This window comes from Trichosurus vulpecula, chromosome 4 (genome assembly GCF_011100635.1).
Source record: "Trichosurus vulpecula isolate mTriVul1 chromosome 4, mTriVul1.pri, whole genome shotgun sequence".
Taxonomy (NCBI): Eukaryota; Metazoa; Chordata; class Mammalia; order Diprotodontia; family Phalangeridae; genus Trichosurus; species Trichosurus vulpecula.
The window spans coordinates 80379265-80403834 of NC_050576.1; the positions used below are offsets into that span (position 1 = coordinate 80379265).

The window sequence follows — 24570 nt, forward strand, 5'->3', positions numbered from 1 at the left end:
GTAAATTTAATACCATCCTAAGTTCAGGTCACTGACCACTATAGCCATTAAAGTTATTGTTTTCTGGGCAATGCAGAACACACCTTTTCCCTTTTCTACGTTTCAATCTCTCAAATATTTGAAGAAAGAAACCATACTCTCTAGGAGTCTTCTCCACATTCAACCTACCCATAAGAGAGGATTTTCCAGTTCCCTTAACTCCCTGATTGCCTTTCTCTGTATTGATTCTGGTTTGTCAAAGTTCCTTGTAAAATATGGTTCTCACAATTTTCTAGAGGTCATTGAATCGGCACAGAGTGGACAGAGAGGCTATTGCCTTCCACAATCTCAACACTATAGTTCTATTAACGTAGCCTCATATCACATTACATTTTTTTTTGTTACCACATCATATGGTTAGGGAATGACAGACAAGCATTCTGTTTGCATTGTTTGTCTCATTTCAAGCCCTGCGCACTAGTAAATGCACTGTATATACATTTTTGAGTCAGGGAGCAAGTGAAGCTTGCTCCGATTGCATATTTGAAGGGTGTAATCTCCTTATAAATTAGTACAACAAAACTTGATGGAGGAGATAGAATTTCAAGCACTGCATGGTGACCTAGAAAAACTGTGCTTAATCCTCATTTTGTTAAAATGCTTATGTAAATGGCTAAAAAAGAGTATAACTGTAGAGAATATGACAATAAACATATACTTTTATGTAATAAATAATAAACAAAAGATACATGGAATAATTTACATATGTATGCATTTCAATAATGAAGTCATATACCCAATTTCACTCTTAGAGTCAACATGACTTATCTATCAGTAATCTAGACTAGTAAAGGCAGAACTTGATTAATTAGCCAGCAATGGCCCATAGAAGAGTTCTTCAAGTGTGGTTTAGAGTGGGGGAATTGGGCCCGTAATCCCCTAGAGTAGGAAGAAAGGAGAGACTAAAAGGAACGAGAGAAAATGACAAGGAAGATGAAGCCTGAGAAAAGGTCTATAGAACTATTGCAGTCTCTCCCTTTCCCAATCCATCCTCTTCATCACTGTTAAATTGCCTTTTATTTTGTCTGTATTCCCAAGACCCAGAGCCACTGAACAGAGTAGGACTTAATAAATGCCTGTTGAATTGAATTGAGCTGAGAGAACCACTGTGATTAATCCAAATAGAGTGGACGGCCCCATAACAATCAAGATAGATTGGCAAATGCCACGCAACATTGTGGGATAGATAGATTATATTGCCGGCTATAGCTTCCAAATATTAGGAAACATTCTCCAGTTTGTTTTCCAATTCTAATGCCAAGACCCTTTCCACTCCACCACGGTACCAAAGGAGAGAGTCATTGATCCAGGCAAACCTATATATTCACAAAGAGAAGGAAGGGAGAATGAGAGGACAACATGAAAATGAGGTGTGGTAATCCTAGGATAATTTGTTTAGAGGAAATCAATACAGCAACACATGTGATGTTAAGATTTAAATCCGTGAAAAATATATTGTCTCAACAATTAAATAACTCCAAATAACAATAACTGAAGTTCTGTGTCACATATTTTCAACCTCAAGTTCATCATCTCCAGTGCCCAGTCAAAAAGTCAAGACACGTTTATTAAGCACTTACTATGGGAATACAAATACAAGGAAAGAAAAAGATAATTCTTCCTCTCAAGGAGCTTACATGAGTGAAAAGATGAAGGTACCGAGTGCAAGGGGTGAACAGGGGGGCAGTACTGTGGAGAAAGTCTGGGAGAATCAAGACTGTAGTCTGAAGAGCAATGAAGACATGTCTGGCCTGGTCCTCCCTCTTAACATGGAGGTTCTGGGAGAAACCAGACAATCACAGGGAGAAACTTCAGGGCCAGAGGATACTTCCTCTCTGTGAAGTCCAAGGGTAGGATAAGTTTCCACGGTAAAGAGGTTTCTGGACCATTATAGAAAAAGTCCAAAAAGTACAAAAAGATGTACGATTTAAGAAACGCTTACAGAATGAAAAGTATGAAAAGAGTAGGGACAGAGTTTCAATACAGCCACCAAATATGGATATCAAAATTAGAAGAGAAACCAGAGATAAAAACATTTTAGTTCACCTTCTCTGCCCAATATCAATGCATTTTACCTAAGCTGGGAATTTTCCTGAATCATCACCTTCTGACTCAACTCCACCATGAAAGCTAATCTTCATGTCTCACAAACTTTAGGTAAAAACCTGGCATTTCTAGAAGACTTTTGCTTTCCTTTATCTTAAATTGGAGATAAAATATAAGAACATAAAAACTTGAAATTAAAAGAAGAATTGAAATGTTGTATATCTCTCAGCCGAGCAGAAGATGTTTCCTCTTTCTTCTGACTTCCTTAGCTGTTGATCAAAATAAGGCCAGTGTTTGCATTAAAAACAAGCAAACAAATAAAAACCAAGTACTGGGCTTTGGGGGAGAGCCTGCAGCTTGAGAAATAATATGAAGTCTGGAACCTGAGCTGTCACCATCAAAGCAAATCAGTGCAACCCCACAGCCCAATAAATATGAATTAAGGGCCCATGATGTGCAACACACCAAGCTAAGAGCCCAATGTATACATTCTTACATTCTGTTCCCCAAAAACCAAGAAGCATGGTATGGTGCATAGTGCTACACCTTGAGTCAAGAAAATATGGGCTCAAATCTACCTCTGACTCTTATTAGCTGTGTGCTGACCTTTTGGAAAATTGGGAGGACATGTCATTTAATCTTCCTAAGCCTCAATATCTTCTTCTGTAAAGGGAAGGAGTTGGAATAGATGGCCTCTGAGGTCCCTGCCAGCCCTAAATCTATGATCCTACGAAATCTGGACCATCCTTAATCACCTGCCCTCCTTCAAAATTCTCTGTTCTAATCATGATTGCATAAGTTCATGATGAAACACGCTACCCACCTCCTGAAAGAGAGATGATGGACTTTGAATATAGATTGATATGTTTGGTTTTTTTCCTTCAATGTGGAAAACTTGTTTTGTTTGACTATGCACATTTGTTACAAAGGTTTGGTTTTCCTTTCTTTTTCAGTGAGAGTGGAGGAGACAGAAGGGAGAGAAAGTAGTACTTCATTCATCAGAAAAAAATATAAAATTTCATTTAGAAAATTCTCTGGTTTGCAATTAGGAGAGTCAGTGCAATGAAGTATATATACCTCAAACTGGAGAGCAGATTTTCCAAAAATTGAAGTATGCAAATGCACCCCACCTTTATTTTAGGAGAGTCTTACTCTTGTGATTCACTACTACTGTTGAAACAAGTGTCTGGCTGGCTAGAAATGTGTTAACTACTTGAAGGAGCCACACTTCATCAGTGTGGGTACTCCCCCAAACAACACCAGAGTGCAAAACCTCTATACCTTAGGAGACTATCATCATGGGTTGCCATGGCTGAAAAAAAATCTGTCACAGGGTGGACGACCTTCTGGCAATGAGCCTCTCCAAACTTAGTGGGGATGATGTTTTGTTAATCTGACAGAAAGGTGCCCCAACCCATACCTGAACTCTTTCCAGTTTGACAGGATCCAAGACAGCTCAAAATCTACTGCTCACAAAACCCTTGAAAACCTAGTATTAGCTCCACGCTCCAATGAAGCACCAGAATAGGACTTTTGTGAAAGGGAAATGCTTTCATTGCTCACAATTTAACAGTCCTTAAAGGGTGAAGGGCAAAGGGACAGAGTAAAGTAGAGGGAAGGAGAAACAAAGATAACAGTTACTCATAACATGGAGGATTTCTCAAGGAGAGGAGAAATAAAAAAATGTTATAGATCTCTGGTTGGAGCAGCACCAAGGTTGGGAGAGTGTCTGAGGGTGGAATGAGTGAAATCATGTTCCAGGTCTTCCTCGATGCCATTTCTTAAAACATTCCCATATGCCCTCCAGTCCTGGCAGATGGTATAGACATCTGAATATTTGTAATGTGAAGTACTTTGAATCATAAAGCACAACAGAAGCCTAAGCTATTTGAGCTGTACATCATAGCAATCTTCAATTTGATGTACAATCCTCTTTTTGTATGTACATGGAAATGCTCTTTTTTATTTGGTGCTTATTAAGTTCACAATTTTTTTAAAGTGTAGCTATTATTACGATATTTGTCTGGGCCTATGATTTCATTGGTATAAGGGATACCAGATGAGGAAAATCCCTTTACCAATGCAGATGGGAAACTACTCTGCAGCTTAGAGGCTTACCCAGTGATCTGGAGCACTGAGAGATAGTCTTTCCCAGGGCCATGCAGTCAGCATGTGTCAGAAGCAGGTCTTTGACCCAGGTCTTCCTTGCTTTCTCTCTATACCATATGCTTCGATGTGTCTCTCATTGTTATTATAAATTATTATTTTTTTAGAACTATATTCCTCTTAAATTTTTATTTATTTTATTTTAATTTATGGATTAAAACAAGCATTTCTATAATGTAACATAATAAAAAAGATGATTGTATATGAAACTGAAAATCTATTATGTACAACTTATTATTCCTTTTAAATATATAATAAAGCAAAATAAATAAATATGTAATAAAGCTATTGTATAAATTTCTTTTTTTCTTTCCCATCTTAGACATTATTGTCCTGTAATAATCTCTAAAACATAGGAAATATTTTTATTTCCTTTGTATCAACCCCCTCCCCAGTACTTAGTACAATACTCTGCAAATAGCAGGCATTTAATAAAAGCTTATTCCTTAATTCCCTGTTTCTCTTTTATTGTAATTTCTAAAGAAACATGTGTTTAAGATGCCCATTTTGTCAATTCTCCCTTGATTTAAACAATTCCAGTATATGAAAATCTACACTTAAGTCACCTAGGTCCTTCTGACTTCCAGACCAGCTCACTACAACAGATATCTCTAAATACATGCAAATAAATATAAAATAACTGGCTGAGGGGGTAAAGTTAGGGGTTATTATTTGCTTTCAAAATAATTCTTCATCATGCAAAACTGAGAATTCTTTATTTGCCACATATGCTCACTAAGCTTGAGCCCACTTTCCCTTGACCTCTATATATTTGTGGGACAGATCCTGGGGGAATATTTTTGTACTAAATGTTCTTATTATACTACCTTGGTAAATAACCATTTTTTAAAGTTACTTAACACTGGCTATCTAATTGATATCAGCTGATGATCAGTGAGGGCACTCAGGAGCAATAGTATTAAAACCCTCAATCCCTCAGAGTTACCCCCAAACCCCAAGGGAAAATAATCAACCTTTCTCTCATACCCAATCTGCTAGTTGGAGTAGAGTTGAGAGAGAATCCAGAGCCTGGGCTACACCAATGAAACCACAGAGCCTCAGAGAAGCTAAGCAATTTGCCCAGGGTAATATAGCTAGTGCAACAAAATTTGAATACGACTTTCCTAATTCCAAATCCAATATTCTTCCCAACCTACCACACTTCATTTCTACTAACTCCTCCAAGAAGGCAGGATGTTTTAATTGCCTGAACAATGGAAATCTAAAAACAGGACATGATTTTTGTAAAACATTCTTCTTTTCTTTGGATCTTTAGGACCTGACAAAGCTACAAGAGAGAAATTATGCTTCCAACCTCCCCTACCAAAGACTATCCAGAGTTTGAGCAGAGAGTTATAAGTTCTAGTAGGAACAGGGTTAAAGTGGAGAGGAGAATGTACCAATACAGAAGTTTCATTTCCTTTCTTAGCTGGCACTTACACATAGCTCATACCTCAGAAAAGGAACTTTGGAAAGGAGTGGATCACAGTCTGGTAAGATGCAAAAGTGGGTTACATGCCATTCTTCTTCCCACAAGTTCCTCCTTTTCCATCTCCCTTCTGGGAGAATAGAAGAGTGCCTCTCACGATAGGGCTGCCCTTCTGACAGCCTAGTCATAGTAAGGTCTAATGAAAAGAAGAGTGAACTTTAAGTCAGGAGATCCGGATTCAGATCCTGGCTCTGTTCTCTGTTGTGTGACCCTAGGCAGGTTACAACCTTTCTGGACCTCAGTATCCTCATATATAAAAATGGGGATGGTGGCACAGTGGATAGAGCTTTGGGCCTGGAGTCAGGAGGACTCATCTTCCTGAATTCAAATCTGGCCTCAGACACTGACTAGCTGGGTGATCCTGTCTGCCTCAGTTTTCTCATCTGTAAAATGAGCTGGAGAAGAAAATGACCAACCACTCCAGTTTCTTTGTCAAGAATACCCCAGATGGGGTCACAGAGAGTCAGACACAACTGAAACAACTGAACAGCAACGTCTGCACTACTGACTTCACAGAGTTGTTGTAAGGATCAAATGAGGTGATAAATGTAAAATGCTTTGTAAATTGTACAGTGTTAGACAACGGTCAGTTATTCTTTATTTGCCATCTCAAGGCATTCACTGGGTTACTGAGTTAGAGCTGGAAGATACCTTAAAGGCCATCTAATTCAACCTCTTTATTTCATAGACGAGGAAACTGAAGCTAAGAGTGACTTGCCAAAGGTCACCAAGATAGAAAGGAGTAGGAATGATTTTAACCTACGTCCTCCTACTCCAAATTCAGCATTCTTTCCACTATACCATGATGTCTCCTGATGAAGTAGCTGCGTGGCAGAGCTGACAGAACTCTGGGCTTGGCACAGTGCCTGGTATACAGTAGGCACTTAATAAAGGCTTGATGATTGACTTATAGAATTGGAGTCAGGAAAACCTCAGTTCAACTCTTACCTCAGATCCTCACTAGCTGAAGGTTATTTCTTGTGTATCGTCTCTTGTGATCCTCAAAACAACACTGTCTAACAAGTCAACAAGCATTAATTAAGTGCTTATTATGTACCAGGCACTGGGCTAAACTTTGGAGAAGCAAAAACAAGAAAAAAGAGAGACAGTTCCTGTTCTCAAAGAGCTTATATTTCTAATGAAAGAAAAAAGACACAAAAGAAAGTTGAAAAGTGTAACAATAATAATATTTCTGATGTTATTATCCCAGTCTTAGAGGAACTGAGGCTCAGAGAGGTTAAGTGATTTTCCCACATCATGCAGCTAAGGAGAGTTAGAGGCAGTAGTGTGCTGGTAAATGTTTAACAATCAAATCTCTGAGGAGTAAGGAAAAATGTGGCCCCTATGCACACACTTTTAAGCTTAATCTATGTTATTAACATTTCCCCCCCATCACTTTGTTAAGTCTAGGCAATCAACAAAACAATAAATCAAGCCTTGATTTATAGCATTTGCCAGTTTCCAAGCTATTAATGCTCACAGCGAATATTTAACATTTGGCTCCCAAGAGCTGGTTCAATCTGGCTCCGGTATACCCTTGAATAGAGGCTACCTTTGAAACTGGCCCTTCCTGACTCAGCGCCCAATAAGTGTTAGATGCCACTGTTTTTTTCAACACCTGGTTCCTACCTTTGTGCAGCCATACAGGATGTCCCAAAAGTTTCAGTGCAGTTTAAAACACTTAAAACTGTACTAAGAAGGAGTTGTAAAAGCTTTAGCAATGCTATTATAGGGCTGGATTTGTTGTTTTATTCATTGTCTAGACTTAAGAAAGAGTTGGAGAAAATGTTGATAATGCAAGAACGTGTTTGGGAGCCAGGGGAGAGAGGTTGTATAACACCCCTAGTCAGCTCTAGTCAAATGTTACTGACCACATGAATTCTGCGGCATTCCCTCGGTTGCCTGGATAGTGTCTCTGCCAAGCAGGCTGAGAGATGGAACCCAGAAGTGGGGAGGACAGAATGTTTTATTTTGCTAAAGCAGACAGTATACAGAGAGTAGGATTTGCTTGCCTGTGCTTTTATACACAAATAGAAATATATGAGAAAATCTAGCTTGAAATAAGAAGGGACTATGGAAGTACAAATCAATCAGCCAAACAATGAGTACTCTCTCCTCTCCAAGTTTTTGTGACTTGATTCTCCTCCTCCTTGTCTGACTACTCCTCAGTCTCCTTTGTGGGTTCATCACTAATATCATGTCCTCCTACTGTGGGTATACCCCAAGGCTTTGGTCTGGGTCCTTTTCTCTCTCTATACTCCCTGTGGCCTCATCAGCTCTATACAAATGACTCACAGATCTATACATCCAGCCCTAGACTTTCTCCTGAGCTCTAGTCCCAATCCCTCCAATTGCCAATACTGTATCTTCCAAAGATGTTTCAAATGTAACAGTTCCAAAGCTGAACTCATGATCTTTCTCCTGAAAATTCATCCTTCTTCTGAACTTTCCTCACTCTATTTAGGGCACCACAATCCTTCCAAACAAATCTGCAACCTTGGTGTCTTCTTCGATTCCGCATTCTCACTACATATCCAATCAGTAACCAAATCTTGGTTTTTTTCTACCTCTCTCATATCTGTGCCCTTCTTTCTCCTCGCACATTCACCACCTTAGTTTATTACCTTTGCCTAGAATATTGCAAGAGCTTCCTAATTGTTCTCCTTGCCTCAAGTCTCTTCCCATTCCAATTCATCCTCCACACCGCTGTCAAAGTGATTTTCCTTAAGTACGGGCATCGCCATGTCATCCCATTATTCAAAAACTATAGTGGTAGTAACAGCCACAGTGTGCAATGACTGGTTTCAATAGACTTAGCCCTACTCAGTAAGGCAAGGACCTAAAACAATTCCAAAGGACTCATGATGGAAAATGCCATCCACATCCAGAGAAAGAACTATGGAGTCTAAATGCAGGGCGAAGCAGACTATTTTCTCTTTTTTTTTGTTTGTTTTGTTTTGTTTTTCCTTTCTCATGGTTTCCCCCATTCACTATAATTCTTCTGTACAACATAACTAATGTGAAAATATGCTTAATAGGAAAGTACATGTAGAGCCTATGTCACATTGTGGGCTATCTTGGAGAGGGAGGTGGGAGGAAGGGGGAGAAAATTTAAAACTTACGGAAGTGAATGTTGAAAACTAAAAATACATAAATTAACTAAAAAAGAAATAAAATGAATAATCTTGATTACATTTAAAAAACCTATAGTGGTTATTATCCATATTATCCTTAAGATCAAATATTAACTCATCTTTCTGGTATTTAAAGCCCTTTACAATCTGTCCCCAACCTACCTTTCTTGCCTTTGTTATTGTTCAGTCATGTCTGACTCTTTGTGACCCCATCTGGGGTTTTCTTGGCAGAGATACTAGAGTGGTTTTCCATTTCATTCTCCAGCTCATTTTACAGATGAGGAAACTGAGGCAAAGAGGGTTATGGGGCTTGCCCAGGGTCACATAGCTACTGAGTGTCTGAGGCTGGATTTGAATTCAGGTCTTCCTGACTCCAGGACTGGTGTTTTATCCACTGCTCCACCTAGCTGCCCTGGCCTCCCTACTTACATACTGCAGTACAGTCAAACTAGACTTGTTACTGATCCTCACGTATGATGCTTCATTTCCCACCTCTATACCTTTGCAGTGACTGACCCCTATGCCTGGAATGTACTCCTTTTCTTAGAATATTCAGTTTCCTTCAAGATTCAGCTCAAGCACTGCCTTCCACAGGAAGCATTTCCTGATCCATCCAGCTCCTAATGTCTTCTCTTCAAACACACCTTATATCTATTTTGTATGTAATATGTACATACCTATTTACGGGCATGTTATATTTCTTGGCTAGACTGTAAGCTCATAGAAGGCAAAGCCTGTGCATCTTTTGTCACAGTGTGTGGCACAGAATAGATGCTTAGTAAACACTTGTTGAGTAATTGATTGAAATACAAGTATCCACCAAGTAAGCAAAATGCCAGATTCACTTGCTATTCAACTTAAGATTATTTTTGAAAGGGAAATTCTATTAAAGCAAAGTTGTCTCCTTGGTTCCCTGATGAAACTATAAACTCCTTCACAAGATTACATGTACTCTTGCTGGGAATATTAGGTAAATACTTCAGGAAAGATTTGCTTGAAATGGTTTTTTTTTAAATGATGACTTTCTACTAGGCAGTGTATTTTAAGTGAAAAAAGATATTAGCCCTTCAAGGAAACTTAAAGACTGTCTAGTCCAGGGGTGGGGAACCTTTGGCCTCAAGGCCAAATGTGGCCCTCTAGGTCCTCAAGTGCAGCCCTTTATGGCTGCAGTTCCCCACCTCTGGAGTCCAATCCACTAATTTTATTTTTTTTAATTTATTTTTAATGCATGGAATAAAACAAGCAATTTCCATAACATAGTATAATAAAAAAGATAATTGCACATGAAATAGCAAATCTATTAAATACAACTTGCTATAACTTTTAAATATATAATAAAGATATCATGTAATTTTTTTTCTTCCCTTCTCCTCCCACCTCACCCTAGAGATAGCTATCATTAGATACAAATAGGCATATATATGTAAAATTATTCTATACCTGCTTCTATTTATCAGTTCTTTCTCTGGATGTTTTACAGGAGTCCCGGAAATGTTAAATGACTTGCCTCAGGTCATACAAATAATCCATGCCAGAACTGACTGTCTAGGTTTCTGAATCCAAATATGGCTGTCTTTACCATTGCACCACATTATCACTGTGAAGTGATATTGATAACCTCTATAGGGCTCTGCAGTTTACAAAGCACTGTATAGAATTTCATTTGACCTTCACAACAATCCTGTCAGGCAGGTGCTACAGATTTGGAAACTGAGGCCCACAGAGGTTCAGTGACTCGCCTGGGGTTGAATGACTAAGAAGTATTAAACAGGCAAGATTTAAACACCAACTTTTCCTGACTCTCCTTATTCTGCCAAATAATGGAAAGGATGAAATTTAAGCCAATTGCCCATTAGAGCCCTCCTTTTCCTTCAAAGTGACAAATCAATTGATTACATGTCAAACTTTGGTTGGGTTATTGGGTTTTTTTGACCATTTTTCTTCTTACCGAATGTTTACCTATTTTTTTCCTTGACTGGACCAAACCCCTCTTTATCTTCCTACTGCTTCTGAGTATGGGACCATTCTGGAAACCTATAGATTGTAGAGGGCAGCTAGGTGGTTCTGCAGTGGATAGAGTGCCAGGCCTGGAGTCAGGAAGACTCATCTTTCTGAGTTCAAATCCAGCCTCAGACACTTACTAGTTGTGTGACTCTGGGCAAGTCATTTACCCCTGTTTGCCTCAGTTTCCTCATCTGTAAAATGAGCTGGAGAAGGAAATGGCAAACCGCTTTGGTATCTTTGCCAAGAAAACCCCAAATGGGGTCACGAGGAGTTGGACACAACTGAAAACAACTGCAGAACAACAACATAGGTCCTAGAAGGCCATGCTACTGGCAGCCAGCCATACACCATAAGGCTATTGCTAGAGTTTTAGCAACAGTTTCTTAATTGTATTGACATAAGTGTAAGGAAGATCACTATCCTAAAGCTTTGGAATAATAAATTACCTCTCCCCTTTCAGGTTTACATTACCATAGCTCACCATCATTCTCTACTCAAGTGATATGCATATTTTCCTAACCTCATTTATCTACAATGATAAATGGATGCACAGTTTCCACAATGCTGTTTATTTCCTAATCACTCTCTCAAAAAGCCGTGTCATATGGTCTTTCACTTTTCTCATATTACATGCATTTAAGGGCTACGAGCTGCCAAAGTAAAGCAGAGGGACACAATTATGAGTTTGGGGTGCTCCCAATCGAGCTAATTCAGGGAAAGCCTTTCATTTGAATTAATCTGAACCACATGCCTCTCCGGTCTTATTTGTAATTGACTGGATTTATCATCTTTAGGCACTATAACCTATTAGAAGTCAACAAACTACAGACTCTGGGCCAAATGTCACATGTAGGCCCTACAAAAAATGGTGTTGGGCCCAGGACATAGTTTGCTGACCCCTAATCTACAAGAATGATTTAATTTGCTGACCCCTGGTGTACACAGACTTTTAGGCTGCGATACCATCAACTAGCCAATTAAATTAAAAACAAACTATTGAATTTAGCCAAACCAGTTATTTTAATGGTTTTTTTTCACTTTTAGTGTTATTTTACTGAAAATAATAGTTGTTAATGCTCCTCCTCCCCAATGAAAAACTTATGATGTATTACCTCATATATACTTTGTATTTACTTACCTACTTACATACATTGTATTCTCCCAGTAGAATAAACACTCCTTATGGGCAGGAAATATTTCATTTTTGTATTTGTATCCCCTCCACTACCTATCATAGTATTTCACAGCAGATGCTTAAGTGCTTTTTCAATTGAGCAGAATTAAATGATAAAATTGGAATGTTCACATAGAAAAGCTTTAATCAACAAATGAACCCAATTCCTAAATATATACTAAATCCCGAATGGACTAAAGAAAACAAGAACTATTTTTTTAAAAAATCATCCTTGATGAAATTATATTCCTTCAGTTTGTTACCCAAATGCTTGGGTTATTTGGAAAGCAGAAGGTACTTTAAGCCAAACCATAGTCATAAATAATCTTAAAATGTGTCATTAACTAACTAACATCTAACTGAAGAACTTCAATATGTGTCTTCCTGAGCAACATAATCTTACTTGGAATAATGGCTCATTAAAATGGATGAACCAGCCAACTTGAAATGGAGAATGATTTGAATTTTGGAATAGATGCACCGTTTGGCCAGGGAACAAGTGCCACCATTAACTATTTTATTTGGAGACCATGTCTAAATTTAAAGTTATTGCATGTTTATCTCATCAAACAAAATACAAATAAAGCCAAGATGGCATGTAACAAATATATCTAGCATCTTCAGAGTTCAAATTATATCAAATGAACGTGGCTACCTAAAACTTATGTAACACTCCACTTTGGATCATGCGAACATGCCACAGATAGGGGTTTAATTTATTTTACACTATTTCAGTTAAGTTTCATCCAACATGTTTCATTTTACTCCCTGCTCTCTGGCCCATGTCTGCCAGACTGCTTTTCCCAGACCAGCATTTCAGGAAAGCCCCAACTTCCATGGTTCACTTGATTCCCTTCCTGTTAGCCATCTTTACCCTACCTCCAACTTCCCCTCTGGGACCGTAAACCATGATTATTTCAAATCTACCACTGTCCTTGGATAGGCCTTGTCAATCTACTTCCCTATGACCCCATTCATCATGTCTGAAGGTTTCCTGACCAAAGTATCCCTCTCTGAACATCCCTCTTCTTTGTGTGTTGTCTCCTCCATTAAAATGTGGCTCCTTACCATCAGGGACTGTCTGTGCCTTTATGTTTGGATACCCAGCCTTAGTACAGAGCTTGCCACATGATAAGTGATTAGTAAATGCTTTTTCATTCATTTATTTATGAGCAAATTTAGGCTCAGGGAGATTGTGTCTTTCCTGGAGAAACTCAAGGCTGTTTGAAATGAATTCTCTCAACTCCATTCCTCTGAACTTCAAAGCTTTTCTCTTTTCAACCATTCTCTCCTTCCCATTTAGTCTTAGAGGAATAGATCATGGGATCTTATGATTACAGATTTAGAGCTGAAAGGGACCTTTGAAATCATATAGTCCCATCCCCTCATTTTATGGATGAGGAAACTGAGGCTGAGTGAGGTTAAGTGACTTGCTCAGAGTCACACAGCCAGTAAAAGTCTGAGGTCATATTCAAACCCAGATCTTTCTGACTGTAAGTCTAAGCGCGTTATCTAAAACTGCTTTGCTGGTGGCTTTTCCGCATCTCCACTTGTGCCTTTGACTTTCCTTTGAGGCATAATTTCTTTTCAGGCTAGGTAGCATAATAACTAGAGTACTAGGTTTAGAATTGTATGTGACGTGGATTTTAGTGTATGTAAGGAGGATTTTTGTTACTTTTTGTTTAGGATACTAGTTCCCAGGATCATAGATATTAGTTCCCAGGATGTATGGCCACAGCAATCTACTAGTTCTCAGGCTCATGGCTTTTAAACATCTCCACCACACTTGCACAGCATTATATAACAATAGACAATATAAACATTTGTGCTTAAAGTTGTAAATACCCACTGTGACTACGGAGTGAGATATAACAATGAGATAATGTCAACTTGTGAGTCTATTGCTAGCAAATTGACTTCTCTGTCTGTTACCCTATAAATCAAGTAAGCACTGATCAGTAAGTGGGGGAAATGGGAATGTGCATGTGTGTGTGCTTTGACCAGCCCCCATCAAGGCTTGAGAGAAGGGGAGGGAATGCACAAGCTGGAATGCTGTGTGAGTCTTGATCAGCCCCCATCAAGACTTAGGGGATCCTGTAGGAGTTGGAACTCCAATTCTTGCCCCATCCCTGTCAGAAGACTAAGTAGGGAGTTGTACTCCCATGATCAGCAACCCCATTGAGAAGAATAAAATAATTAATTAACCCCTTTTTATGACTCCATTCCTGTCCTTCTGGCTGCCCAGATCAAGAATGAACCTGCTAGAAAAGCTCCCATGTGTACTCCCACCCAACAAGAATCATGAAGATGAATTCAATTCTGCCTCTGACACTGACTACCTGTGTGACCCTGAGCAAGTCACTTAACCTCTGTTTCTAGTTCCTCATCTATAAAGTGGGGATAATAACACTACCTCACAGGGTTGTTGTGAGGATCACATTTGATAACATACGTAAAGTATTTTATTATTCAATTAGTTACTCAACAAGCATTAACTAAACACCTACTATGTGTCACACACTATGACCAAAGTTAAACAGTTTCTGCCTTCAATTAGCTTATGATCTGGTCAGGAGAGATAACATATCTATATTTAGATATGTACAAGTCACATACAAAATTGATGTAAGGTGATTTTGAAAGAAGACAGTAGGAGCTGGAGGTATCAGGAAATGCTTTCTGTAGAATGTGATGCTTGAGCTGTGTCCTGAAGGAAACTAAGCACTATAATCAATAGACGATGAAGAAGGAGCACATTCTAGGCAGAAGGAATAGTCATTGCAAGGGCATGGAGGTGGGAGATGAAGTATCATGTATGAGAATCAATAAGACTCTCTGGGAGGTGGTCGTCTGGAGCAGACGAGGGAGCCCTGCAGTCTCCAAGGTGAGTCAGGTGCTTATCATGTTCTTCTTCAAGGACCAGTTCAGGTGCTACCTCTTCTATTAAACCTTGACTTATGGTACCAGCTAGAATTTATCCCTCCCTCCTGAAATCTTCACAGCTCTCCTAGACATTTATATTCCAGCTATCTCTGTTTATCTCTTATCCCCTACTACAAAATTGTTAGATAAATCTTTAGTGAGGGTACATTCTCTGTCTAGTTTCATCTTAGTTTAAGCAAATTTCATCTTAGTGTAGTTGAAAGCAGTATCCCCAGAGCTGCAGTGATTAACGGCAATGTCTACATCAGGAGCTAAGATATACACCAAAAGTGAACTAGATTCACAAGGCAAAGAAGGCCTCAGGACTCTACTAGGATCCTGATCCTTAGAGCCCAGCAAAGAGCTACAACTAAGGAAAGAATGAAAATTCAACCATGGAGTGGGGGATGGGGAGGGAGAAGGACTTTAGTAACCAGGAACTGCGATCTACCCTTTGGACACATGTGCTCTCAAAATTTCAGCCCCTTCTTCCCAGGGACCTCATGTGGGCAAAGGGAGGGGACACTCCAGTTTAGAGGGATGTTTTGGTAACAACTATCCTTACTAACAAATACTCTTTTGTAAAAGCTAATTTACTCTGACTGATAATCAGTGGGGAGTATATCAGTGATGCCTGATGATGGGAATTATTAGAAAACCTAGTTGCTTAAGATTATCAATAGAAACATGAGGATAATAGTAGTCAACCGCTTTCTGATAAACTCATGCTGCCAAGCCAAGTGATAACTGGGGAAGTAGTGGGGAAGGGGGATGCTGCATTTGTATCACTAGCACCTAGGACAGTGTATTACACATACTGAATGCTCAATAAATGTTTATGGCGTTAAACAGAATCACCCATAGCTACATAGTTAGCTCATGGTAAAACTAGGATTAAAACTACAATTCTTCCAATCTCAGTTGAGGGCTCTCACCACTATCTTACATTGGAACAAGTTATTGAATTACTTTGGGCCTCAGTTTCCTCATCTGTAAATGGTAGGGTCAGATTAGATGTTCTCTATGGTCCCTTCCAGCTTATAAGTCTATGAAAGCTGAGCAAAATCTTCCAACTCACGGATCCAAGATATAAACCCTATAAAAACTGAAGGGAAACCACATATCCTAAGGTAGCTAAGAGCAGTGCTTGAGCTGTAAAGGACACTGAGACAGCTAGGTGGTGCTATGGATAGAGAGCTCAGAGCCTGAAGTCAGGAAGACCTGAGTTCAAATTCAACCTCAGACATTTGCTAGCTGTGTGACTTTGGACAAGTCATTTAACCTGTTTGCCTCAGTTTTCCCACCTGTAAAATGGGGATAATAGCACCTACCATGAGAATCAAATAAGATAATATTTGTAAAATGCTTAGCATAGTGCCTAGTTTATAGTAGGTGCCATATAAATATTCGTTCCCTTTCCTTCCCCTTCTGAGTACCAATTATGTGACAGAGAAAGAGAAAGGTCCAGCAAAGAGTGTGGGAGGAGTAGGGCATGCCTCTGATGCATAAGGGAAATTAAACTGTGATTTCTTTTTAATAATTTGGAGTTTCATTTGTGCCAGTCAGTCCTATAAAAGCTTAATATGTTGGTATGACTAGTTATAAAATACATTTTGCCAGTATTTTTCAAGCATTCTATTCTCCCACTCCTGTAGTTTCTTGGTGCTACAACACTGGCATAAGGAACCTTTTTTTCATTTCAGTAAAAGATTTCAAAGGGCTCAACAATATGATGTTAATAGACATTCTACATTCATTTAACTAATCAGTCTCCATTTAAATATTACCCACTAGTTAATTAAAAAGGATTCTAGACAAGCTTAGAAAATGTTATAATTATCCAAGACATAAAATTTCCATTTTTTATTTAAAAAAGCACATGGCTGTGATATTCACAACTCTTGGCATTTTAGAGATGACTGATCAAAGCAAAAATTAAATGATGGTAAGATGGCACAGACGAATTTATGATAGCACGAGAGGAATCCCTTTATACTCTGAAATTGTATTTGTCTTGTTAGCTAAAGACCTCCCCCCAGTCCTAATAGATTAGTCATCAAATAATCAACCAACAAACATTTATCAAGTGCTTGCACACAGTAGGTAGGCCCAAAAAAGTATATGGTATGCTAGCTACTCCAGAATCACAGGGCTCTGGACTTTTGAGTTGTTTTGTCTGTCCCTTTAATTTTGTCTGTTGGGATGGGGAGGGGAGATAGCAAGAGACAAGTTGTGAAGGTAGTGTGGGAGTTAGCCTAACTGGAACTGAGGACTTCACCCTGTAGATAATGGGGAGTCTCTAAAAGGGAATGAGATGGCTCCCCCAACATTGTGTTTCAAGACTAATTTGGAAGTTCTATGAATGCTAAACCAACTGAAAGCAGAGACAGCAGTGAGGAAGCAGGTAAAATTAGGGTAGCTACAGTGGGAATGGAAATAAGAGACAGCTGAGAGAGACAAAGCAAAGGAAGTTTTAGGAATAATAAAAGTAATAGCTAGAGCTTTAAGGTTTGCAAAGCACTGGACAAATACTATCTCATTTTAGGCTCACCACAACCCTGGGATGAGAGAAATGAGTCAAACATAGGCAGCTGGTGGTGTAGTGGATAGAGTGCTGGGTCTATAATCAGGAAGACCTGAATTCAAATCCAGGTGGCTAGCTGACAAGTCACTTAGCCTCAGTTTCATCAGTTGTAAGACGAGGATAATAATTGCATCCACCTCCCAGAGTTGTTGTGAGGATAAAACGAGAGGATATATTTCTAAAGTGCTTAGCGCAGTTCCTGGCACACAGGAGGTATTTAATAAATGGTTGTTCCCTTCCCCACCCTCATGGCCATCACCAGAGTTCAGGTCTTCATCATCTCTAGGATTAATCCCCTGTTGGAAGTAAAATTGCCAGCACCTGATACCATTTTCTCTGGATCAGTGGTCTGGTTCTTCTGTATCCAGAAGCTGCTAGGTGGCAAAGCGGATAGAGTGCTGGACTTTGGCATTAGGATAGACCTAAGTTCAAATCCAACTCCAGACATTTAAAGGGGCAGCTAAGTGACCCTGGGTAAGTCACTTAATCTCTTCTGTCCTTCAGTTTCCTCAACAGTAAAACGGTAGTAATAATAGAATCAACCTCGCAGGGTTGTTATAAGGACCAAATGAAATCATATTCATAAAGCATTTAGCACTATGCCTGGCACATAGTAGGCACTTAATAAATATTTACTATTGACAGAGGTTAATTGACTTGCCCAGAGTCACTTAGCTAGTTAACGACCTGAGGCAGAGAGAGAAAGAGAGCAAGTGTGTGTTTACTATGGAGGAAGCTGAAATGGAGGGTAGCTAGGTGGCCCAGTGGATAGAACATTAGGCTTAGAGTCAGGAAGACTCATCAAATCTGGCCTCAGATACTTACTAGCTGTGTGACCTCGGGAAAGTCACTTAACCTCTGTCAATAGTAACCTGCTTGCCTTAGTTTCCTCGTCTATAAAATGAGCTGAAGAAGGAAATAGCAAATCACTCCTGTATCTTTGCTAGGAAAACCCCAAAAAGGGATCACAAAGAGTTAGACACAACTAAAAAGACTGAACAACAAAAGCTGAAATGGAAGAATATTAAGTTTATTCTGAGGGAAGCAGAATGAAGAGAAGCTATTGAAGAGACATGAGGCCCCCAACACAAAAAGAGAAAAGGTAACAAAAATTCACAGCACATTGTTGAGAACATTTACAAACCCTTAAAAATGCCACAAATGATTTGACTGGGTAGGGAACATGGTAAAGAAGCTTGAATTTCAACTAGATGTGTACTCTTGAGGAAGTCACTCAACTTTTCTGGGTGCCCATTTTCTCAACTGTAAAATAAAGATATTAAAACTTACTCTGCCGATTTCACAGGTTTGTTATATGAAAAGCACTTAAACCTTAAGGCGTTGGAGAAATTCAATTCTATTCACTAAGCATTCAGTTTATCATACATTTATTAAGTGCTTACTATATGCAAATGTGGCAGTATTATTAAAACCTTTTTAGTTTCTCTAGATATATTAAATCTTAAGAAATAATATTTTGCTCTACAGCCCTTTCCAGAGTCCAAGGCAAAGCCCCTTGGAAAGGTGGGTGGAATAAGTCTGGAAAAAAGGAAAAAGAAAATCTCTTATTAGGATTAAGGGTAATAATCAGATACTTAATATCATGTTCTTCTAATCAAAGTAAGAACATTGCATTTCCCCACAGCAGGTACTGACCAGGACATTGATCCATCTAAGGGCAACCTCTTCCCTCTACCCCGGAAAGATTAGACAAGAGTCCACTCCTTGGGAAATACCCTCTTCCACTCAAAAGGATTCAAGCTATCTCCTATTCATTTTGAATTATTGATACAGGTCTATGGGAAGAATTCCACTGGTCTCTCTAAAAGAGTATTCTCAGAGTAAATGGATACAGTTATGATGGTTCAATTCTGGAAATTAACCCAGGCTGTATTTTAAGATACAACTTCCTGGTTTAAGATTCTTATAAATGGTACCTGAAATCTTCTTGGGGTAGTCACACCAGGGTGCCTAGGGCATTATGCCACTCTGGACACTGTTCAAGCTAGGAATGGCTTGGATAAGTGAAATAAATGATAAAAAATAAAAGATAAATGATAAATGAAATAAAAACCCTTTCTGGTAGATTTGGGCCTAAATCACAGAGTAGCGTATTATATTAATATTATTTCTTTGACATAAAGCACTATGCTGGGCCCTTGGGGAACAAACACAAAAATGAATAACAAATATTTACATAGCATTTTAAGGTTAAAACTACATGAGCTAGGCAGAGCAGAGATGTCCCCCTGCAAACTACACAACAGTTAGTTCTTTCACAGGTTTCATAATAATATAGCTAACATATTTATTGCACTTCAATGTTTACAAATTGCTTTACACACATTGTCATTTGGTCCTCATGACCAACCTGTGAGTAGGTACTATTATTATCTCAGTTTTACAGATGAAGAAACTGAGGCTGAGAGACATTAAATGCCTTGTTCAGGGTCACGTATCTGGTGAATGTATGAGGCAGGATCCAAAATCTTTCTGACTCAAAGTCCAGTATGCTCTAGCCAATACACCAGCTAGGTACCTTGTAATGTGCAAGCTTGTCATGTGTGAGGATGTGATATAACCCCACTTTTCCAAACCATTGTTCTATGTATAGTAAGCCCTGAACTTTTTATATAAAGCATTGTTTTCTAATAAAGGAACTAACTATTCTTAACTTATATAGTAAGTTCTATTATATTATTATTTCATGTTACATTCATTATTTATCCATTTTATTTATATAGTTATATACATTTCTATAATAATTTGTAATATAACAAATTTATATAAATAAAATCTCACTTCACTTTCAGTCATTTTTTGGTCATTTCTGACTCTTCATGACCCTATTTGGGATTTTCTTGGCAAAGATACTGGAATGGTTTGCTATTTCCTTCTCCAGCTCATTTTACAGATGAGGAAACTGAGGCAAATAGGGTTAAGTGACTTTCTCAGGGCTGCACAGCTAGGAAGTGCCTGGGGCCAGATTTGAACTAGCAAGATGAGTCTTCCTGCCTCTAGACCTAGGACTTTATCCACTCTGCCATGTAGCTACCCATAAATAAAATTATTATTAAATATTAATATATTTTATTAATTTGTTGTTCTACTATAACATATATATAAAACTATATATTTTATATATTATATATATTATTTGTATATAAACATAGCTTAGACAATACAACTTCAGCCAGAGAAAAGAACATGGGAATCTTCAATGGCATTTCCAATTCCTCCCCTGCCCTTCCGTCTCAGCAATGATTGTGGCATTAAAGCAGATCAGTAAACAATGATTCCAATCTGGGTGATAAATTCAGAAGCCGGACAATAAGAAGGAGCAAGAAAATAATTCTCCCTTCCAATTATAGTGTGCTATATCCTTTTCAAAGCACTTTTACATATATTCTAGTTGTATATATGTACAAGTCCTGAGCCCTGCCCTTCCCAAACGTCCCAGACTATTCTAGAAAGTAGAAGTTCCTTGGAATTCTACTCCCACGGGATGAGGAAGGGGAGTCTCCCTAGGTGCCAGTCATTGACGCCCCAGGCAATATGTATCCAATATTCCCAGCATACAATGAGAGAAGCATGTCTGATAGACAAGTGAATTAATAATAAAAAGAATAACAGCTGCCACTTATACTTTAATATTTCAATGGATCTATACTTTCATTAATGTGAGTGCTCCCTCCAACAAGGAAGACTCCCAACCCATCCTTAACATTTACACAGTGCTATGCAAAGTGCTATGCATTCATTATCTCCTTTGAGCCCAGTAACAACACCGTGAATAAGGTACTATGGGTATTATCATCTCCATTTAACAAATGAGGAAGCCAGTTGGGGTAAATGGCTTGCTCATTCTCACACAGAGAGTACTGAGCCCATGTCTGCCTAAGTTCAAACTGAGCATTCTATCCACAAAATCTGAAATGTATCAATATAGTTCCTTTAAACTAATTCCATATTTTTATCAATCATAATAGTTTAAATAGTACTTTAAAGTTTGCAAAGCACTTTATGAATATTATTTTATCCTCACAACTTTGGGAGTAAGGTGCTAATATTTTCCTCATTTTACAGATGAAGAAACTGAGGTAGACAGAGGTTGAGTGACTTGCCCAGGGATACACAGCTAACATGTGTATGGTATTATAACTCAGGTCTTCCTGACTCCAGGTCCATCACTGTATCCATTACAACTGCCTTTGGCTCCAAACTTACCCATAAGAGCTCTAAACAAACAAAAACAATATGAACTCTTGGCAAATCATGTGTCTTACCCCCAACTAACAGGTGATCTTTGAGGACATTAAGTGACTTCCTGAAAGACTCACAATGAATCACTGGACAGAAAAAGTCATCCAGCAATGTTGAGGCATAGCTCAACAAAAGATAAGTTGTTCCTTATACTGTCAAAAACAGAAACAGAAGAGGGAGGTGGGGAAAGACCCATGAGGTCATCTAGCCTCATGACAGTAAAGGATTGTTCCCTGTAGTAACGTGGTGGCCTCTGGTTATGAACTGGAGGTTTTGCCAAACCACATGAAGCCCATATGAAGGCCTCAGTGAAGAAGGACTGGCCTCAAGGCAGAGGAATGCTCCCCGGTGCCAGGGAAACCTGATTGGACCTCATTACATTACAGCCTTTGATAACATACTGGAGAGCCAAGCCATGTTTTGGATCTCCGGTTATCTTCCATAAATGGAGCCCTAAGTGAGAGCTAACCAGAGCCCAATTGTGTCCCAGGAAGACTTCCTATTATGTGCACAAAAGGAGGAATGCAACAAGGGTTCTCTGGCTGGAGCTAGGCAAGCACTCCCTATTGAAATGTCACGGTCTTAGTGCTTCATTAACAAGTGCTTGTTAATGCTCTACATTGGCCTTGGGGACACGAGTGTTCAGAGGCTAATGGGATACTGGGAAACCAGATAGCATCAGGATTTGGGGCTCCTAGGCTTCAGAGGCTGGTGTACCAGAAGAGAGAAGAGAAAGAAGCAGACCTTTTTTGCAATGCTCTGACTGGGTGATGGGGGTAAAATTATGCCCTCTGTTACTCAGTTGCTATGGCAAAGTAAAGTAACATTATGTATTTCCTTTTGCCTCTTCATGTGCCTTTATCTTTTCTTTCCATTCACAGGGCAACCAAACACATGAGGTAGAAGTTACAGAGATTCATCATCAGTGACTCATCTTTCATGAGACAAATTCTTTCTATTGCATTCTGACTTGAGGGGAAACCCCTGAACATTGAGACACATGCAGGCAAATCAGCTGTGGTGAGAAATATAGGTACAATGGGATGAGGAGATAGACCCCGGATCCATGATGAATGGGGAAGGGGGGAAGGGAACAAGTATTTATGAAGCACCTACTATGTGCCAGGCATGGTACAAGTGCTTTATAAGTATTAACTCATTTGATCCTTACAACAACCCTGGGAGGTAGGTGCTATTATTATCTTGATTTTACAGTTGAGGAAACTGAAGCAAACAGGTTAAGGGACATGCTCAGGGTAATATAGCCACTAGGTGTCTGAGGTTGGATTTGAACTGAGATCTTCCCGATTCCAGGCCCTGCACTCTATCCATCACCTCTGCCTTCTGGAGTTCCAAGGAGGCAACTTACACAGAAGAAGGCACACAAGGAGAGAATGCCGGATTTGGCATCAGAGGACCTGGAATTTCAACGTCAGCTGTCTGTCTCTTTAGGTTAGTCACTCAACTTCCTGGGCCTCCCTTTTCTTATCTCTAAAATTAGAGGTTGAACTAGATTGACCTCCAAGATTGACCTTTCCAGCTCTAAATCTCCTACTTTAAATAAAAGTCATTTTCCCCTTTCAAAAATCCTTTATGGACATGAGTCAATGTTCTTCAGCACTCTCTATTAGAAGCACAGTGGTCTGAAGGGCATTCAATTGGTGAAAATATCAGATCTAGGTTCAAGTGGCTATGCCACTGACTGCTGGGTAACTTTGAGTAAGAGGCTGCTCTTTAGTAAGTTGAAATAAAGATTTGAAAATGTCATAAAGATTAATGAGGGCTGCATGCAACTGGCTTGGAACCCTCCTGTTGACAGGAAGATGAAAGTAACAGGGGGAGGAAGAGGAGAGGGAATGATACTAATAAACAGAGAATGTAAATTGGTTAATAGTCTGAACTAGTTCCAGAATCACACGCCTCTATTTCCCGCTTCTGTTTCACCTTAGTCATGAAGGCTTGTCTGCCTCAGGAGCTCCATGCAGACTGGATCTATTAGAGATCACCGGGCTATAGACATTTTACGATTATTCAAGCCATATTTACATAGGATTTTACAAAGCACTTTGTTCAGAACAATCTGAGAAGGGGGCAGGGCAATGATCATGGGCATCAAATAGTTCTTGAGGAAACCAAAGTTCTGAGCGGTTCAGATCATGTGAGTCGCGAGTTTCACAGACATTGACTCAAACTCGAGTCTTCCACAACATTGTACTATTTCAGAGAACTGAAGAGGAAATACCTCCTCTTATGATCTGATTCTCTGTGTAGCCTAAACTATGTGTGTTGGGCTGATGGGAGGGCTTAGTGGCAGGAGACAAGAGGAAGAAGGGGTGGGGAGAGAAAACAGGTGCGCCTACCGTGATTTAGATGTCGAATGCAGTCGTTCAGTAGAGCGCTGAACTGTTTTTGGTCTCCTGAATCTTGGAAACAGAAGTAGTTGTGTTTGAGGAAGGGCTGCCACAGGTACACTGGGAATTCTTTCGGCAAAACAACAAAGGGCTGAAAATTCTCCTTTTCGCTGGGAGCTGAAGAATATTTGGGGGGAAAAACAGACACAAAATAAAAACTTCAGAAATTGGGGATTATATTTCATTCAGAACATTGCTGTCTCATGTTTTTTTTGGCAAGTGGTAGAAATTTAAGATACTGGGAAAACCAGAATCGGATCTAAGCTACTTCACAAAAGAAAGAAAAAATATCAAAGTCTCAAGTCTTATCAAGTCATCTAGCCCAGTGAAAAGATGGT

At 39.2% G+C, this 24570-nt stretch overlaps 1 protein-coding gene across 1 annotated transcript in view; it reads right to left on the reverse strand.

Moving 5' to 3' along the window:
• The window catches only part of NIBAN1 (niban apoptosis regulator 1), a 211020-nt gene that overhangs the window by 84623 nt on the left and 101827 nt on the right, over window positions 1–24570 (reverse strand). The window contains exon 5 of the mRNA XM_036758153.1: window positions 24182–24349. Coding sequence (XP_036614048.1) covers window positions 24182–24349 — 168 coding nt within the window. The remainder of the gene's footprint in view (window positions 1–24181; window positions 24350–24570) is intronic.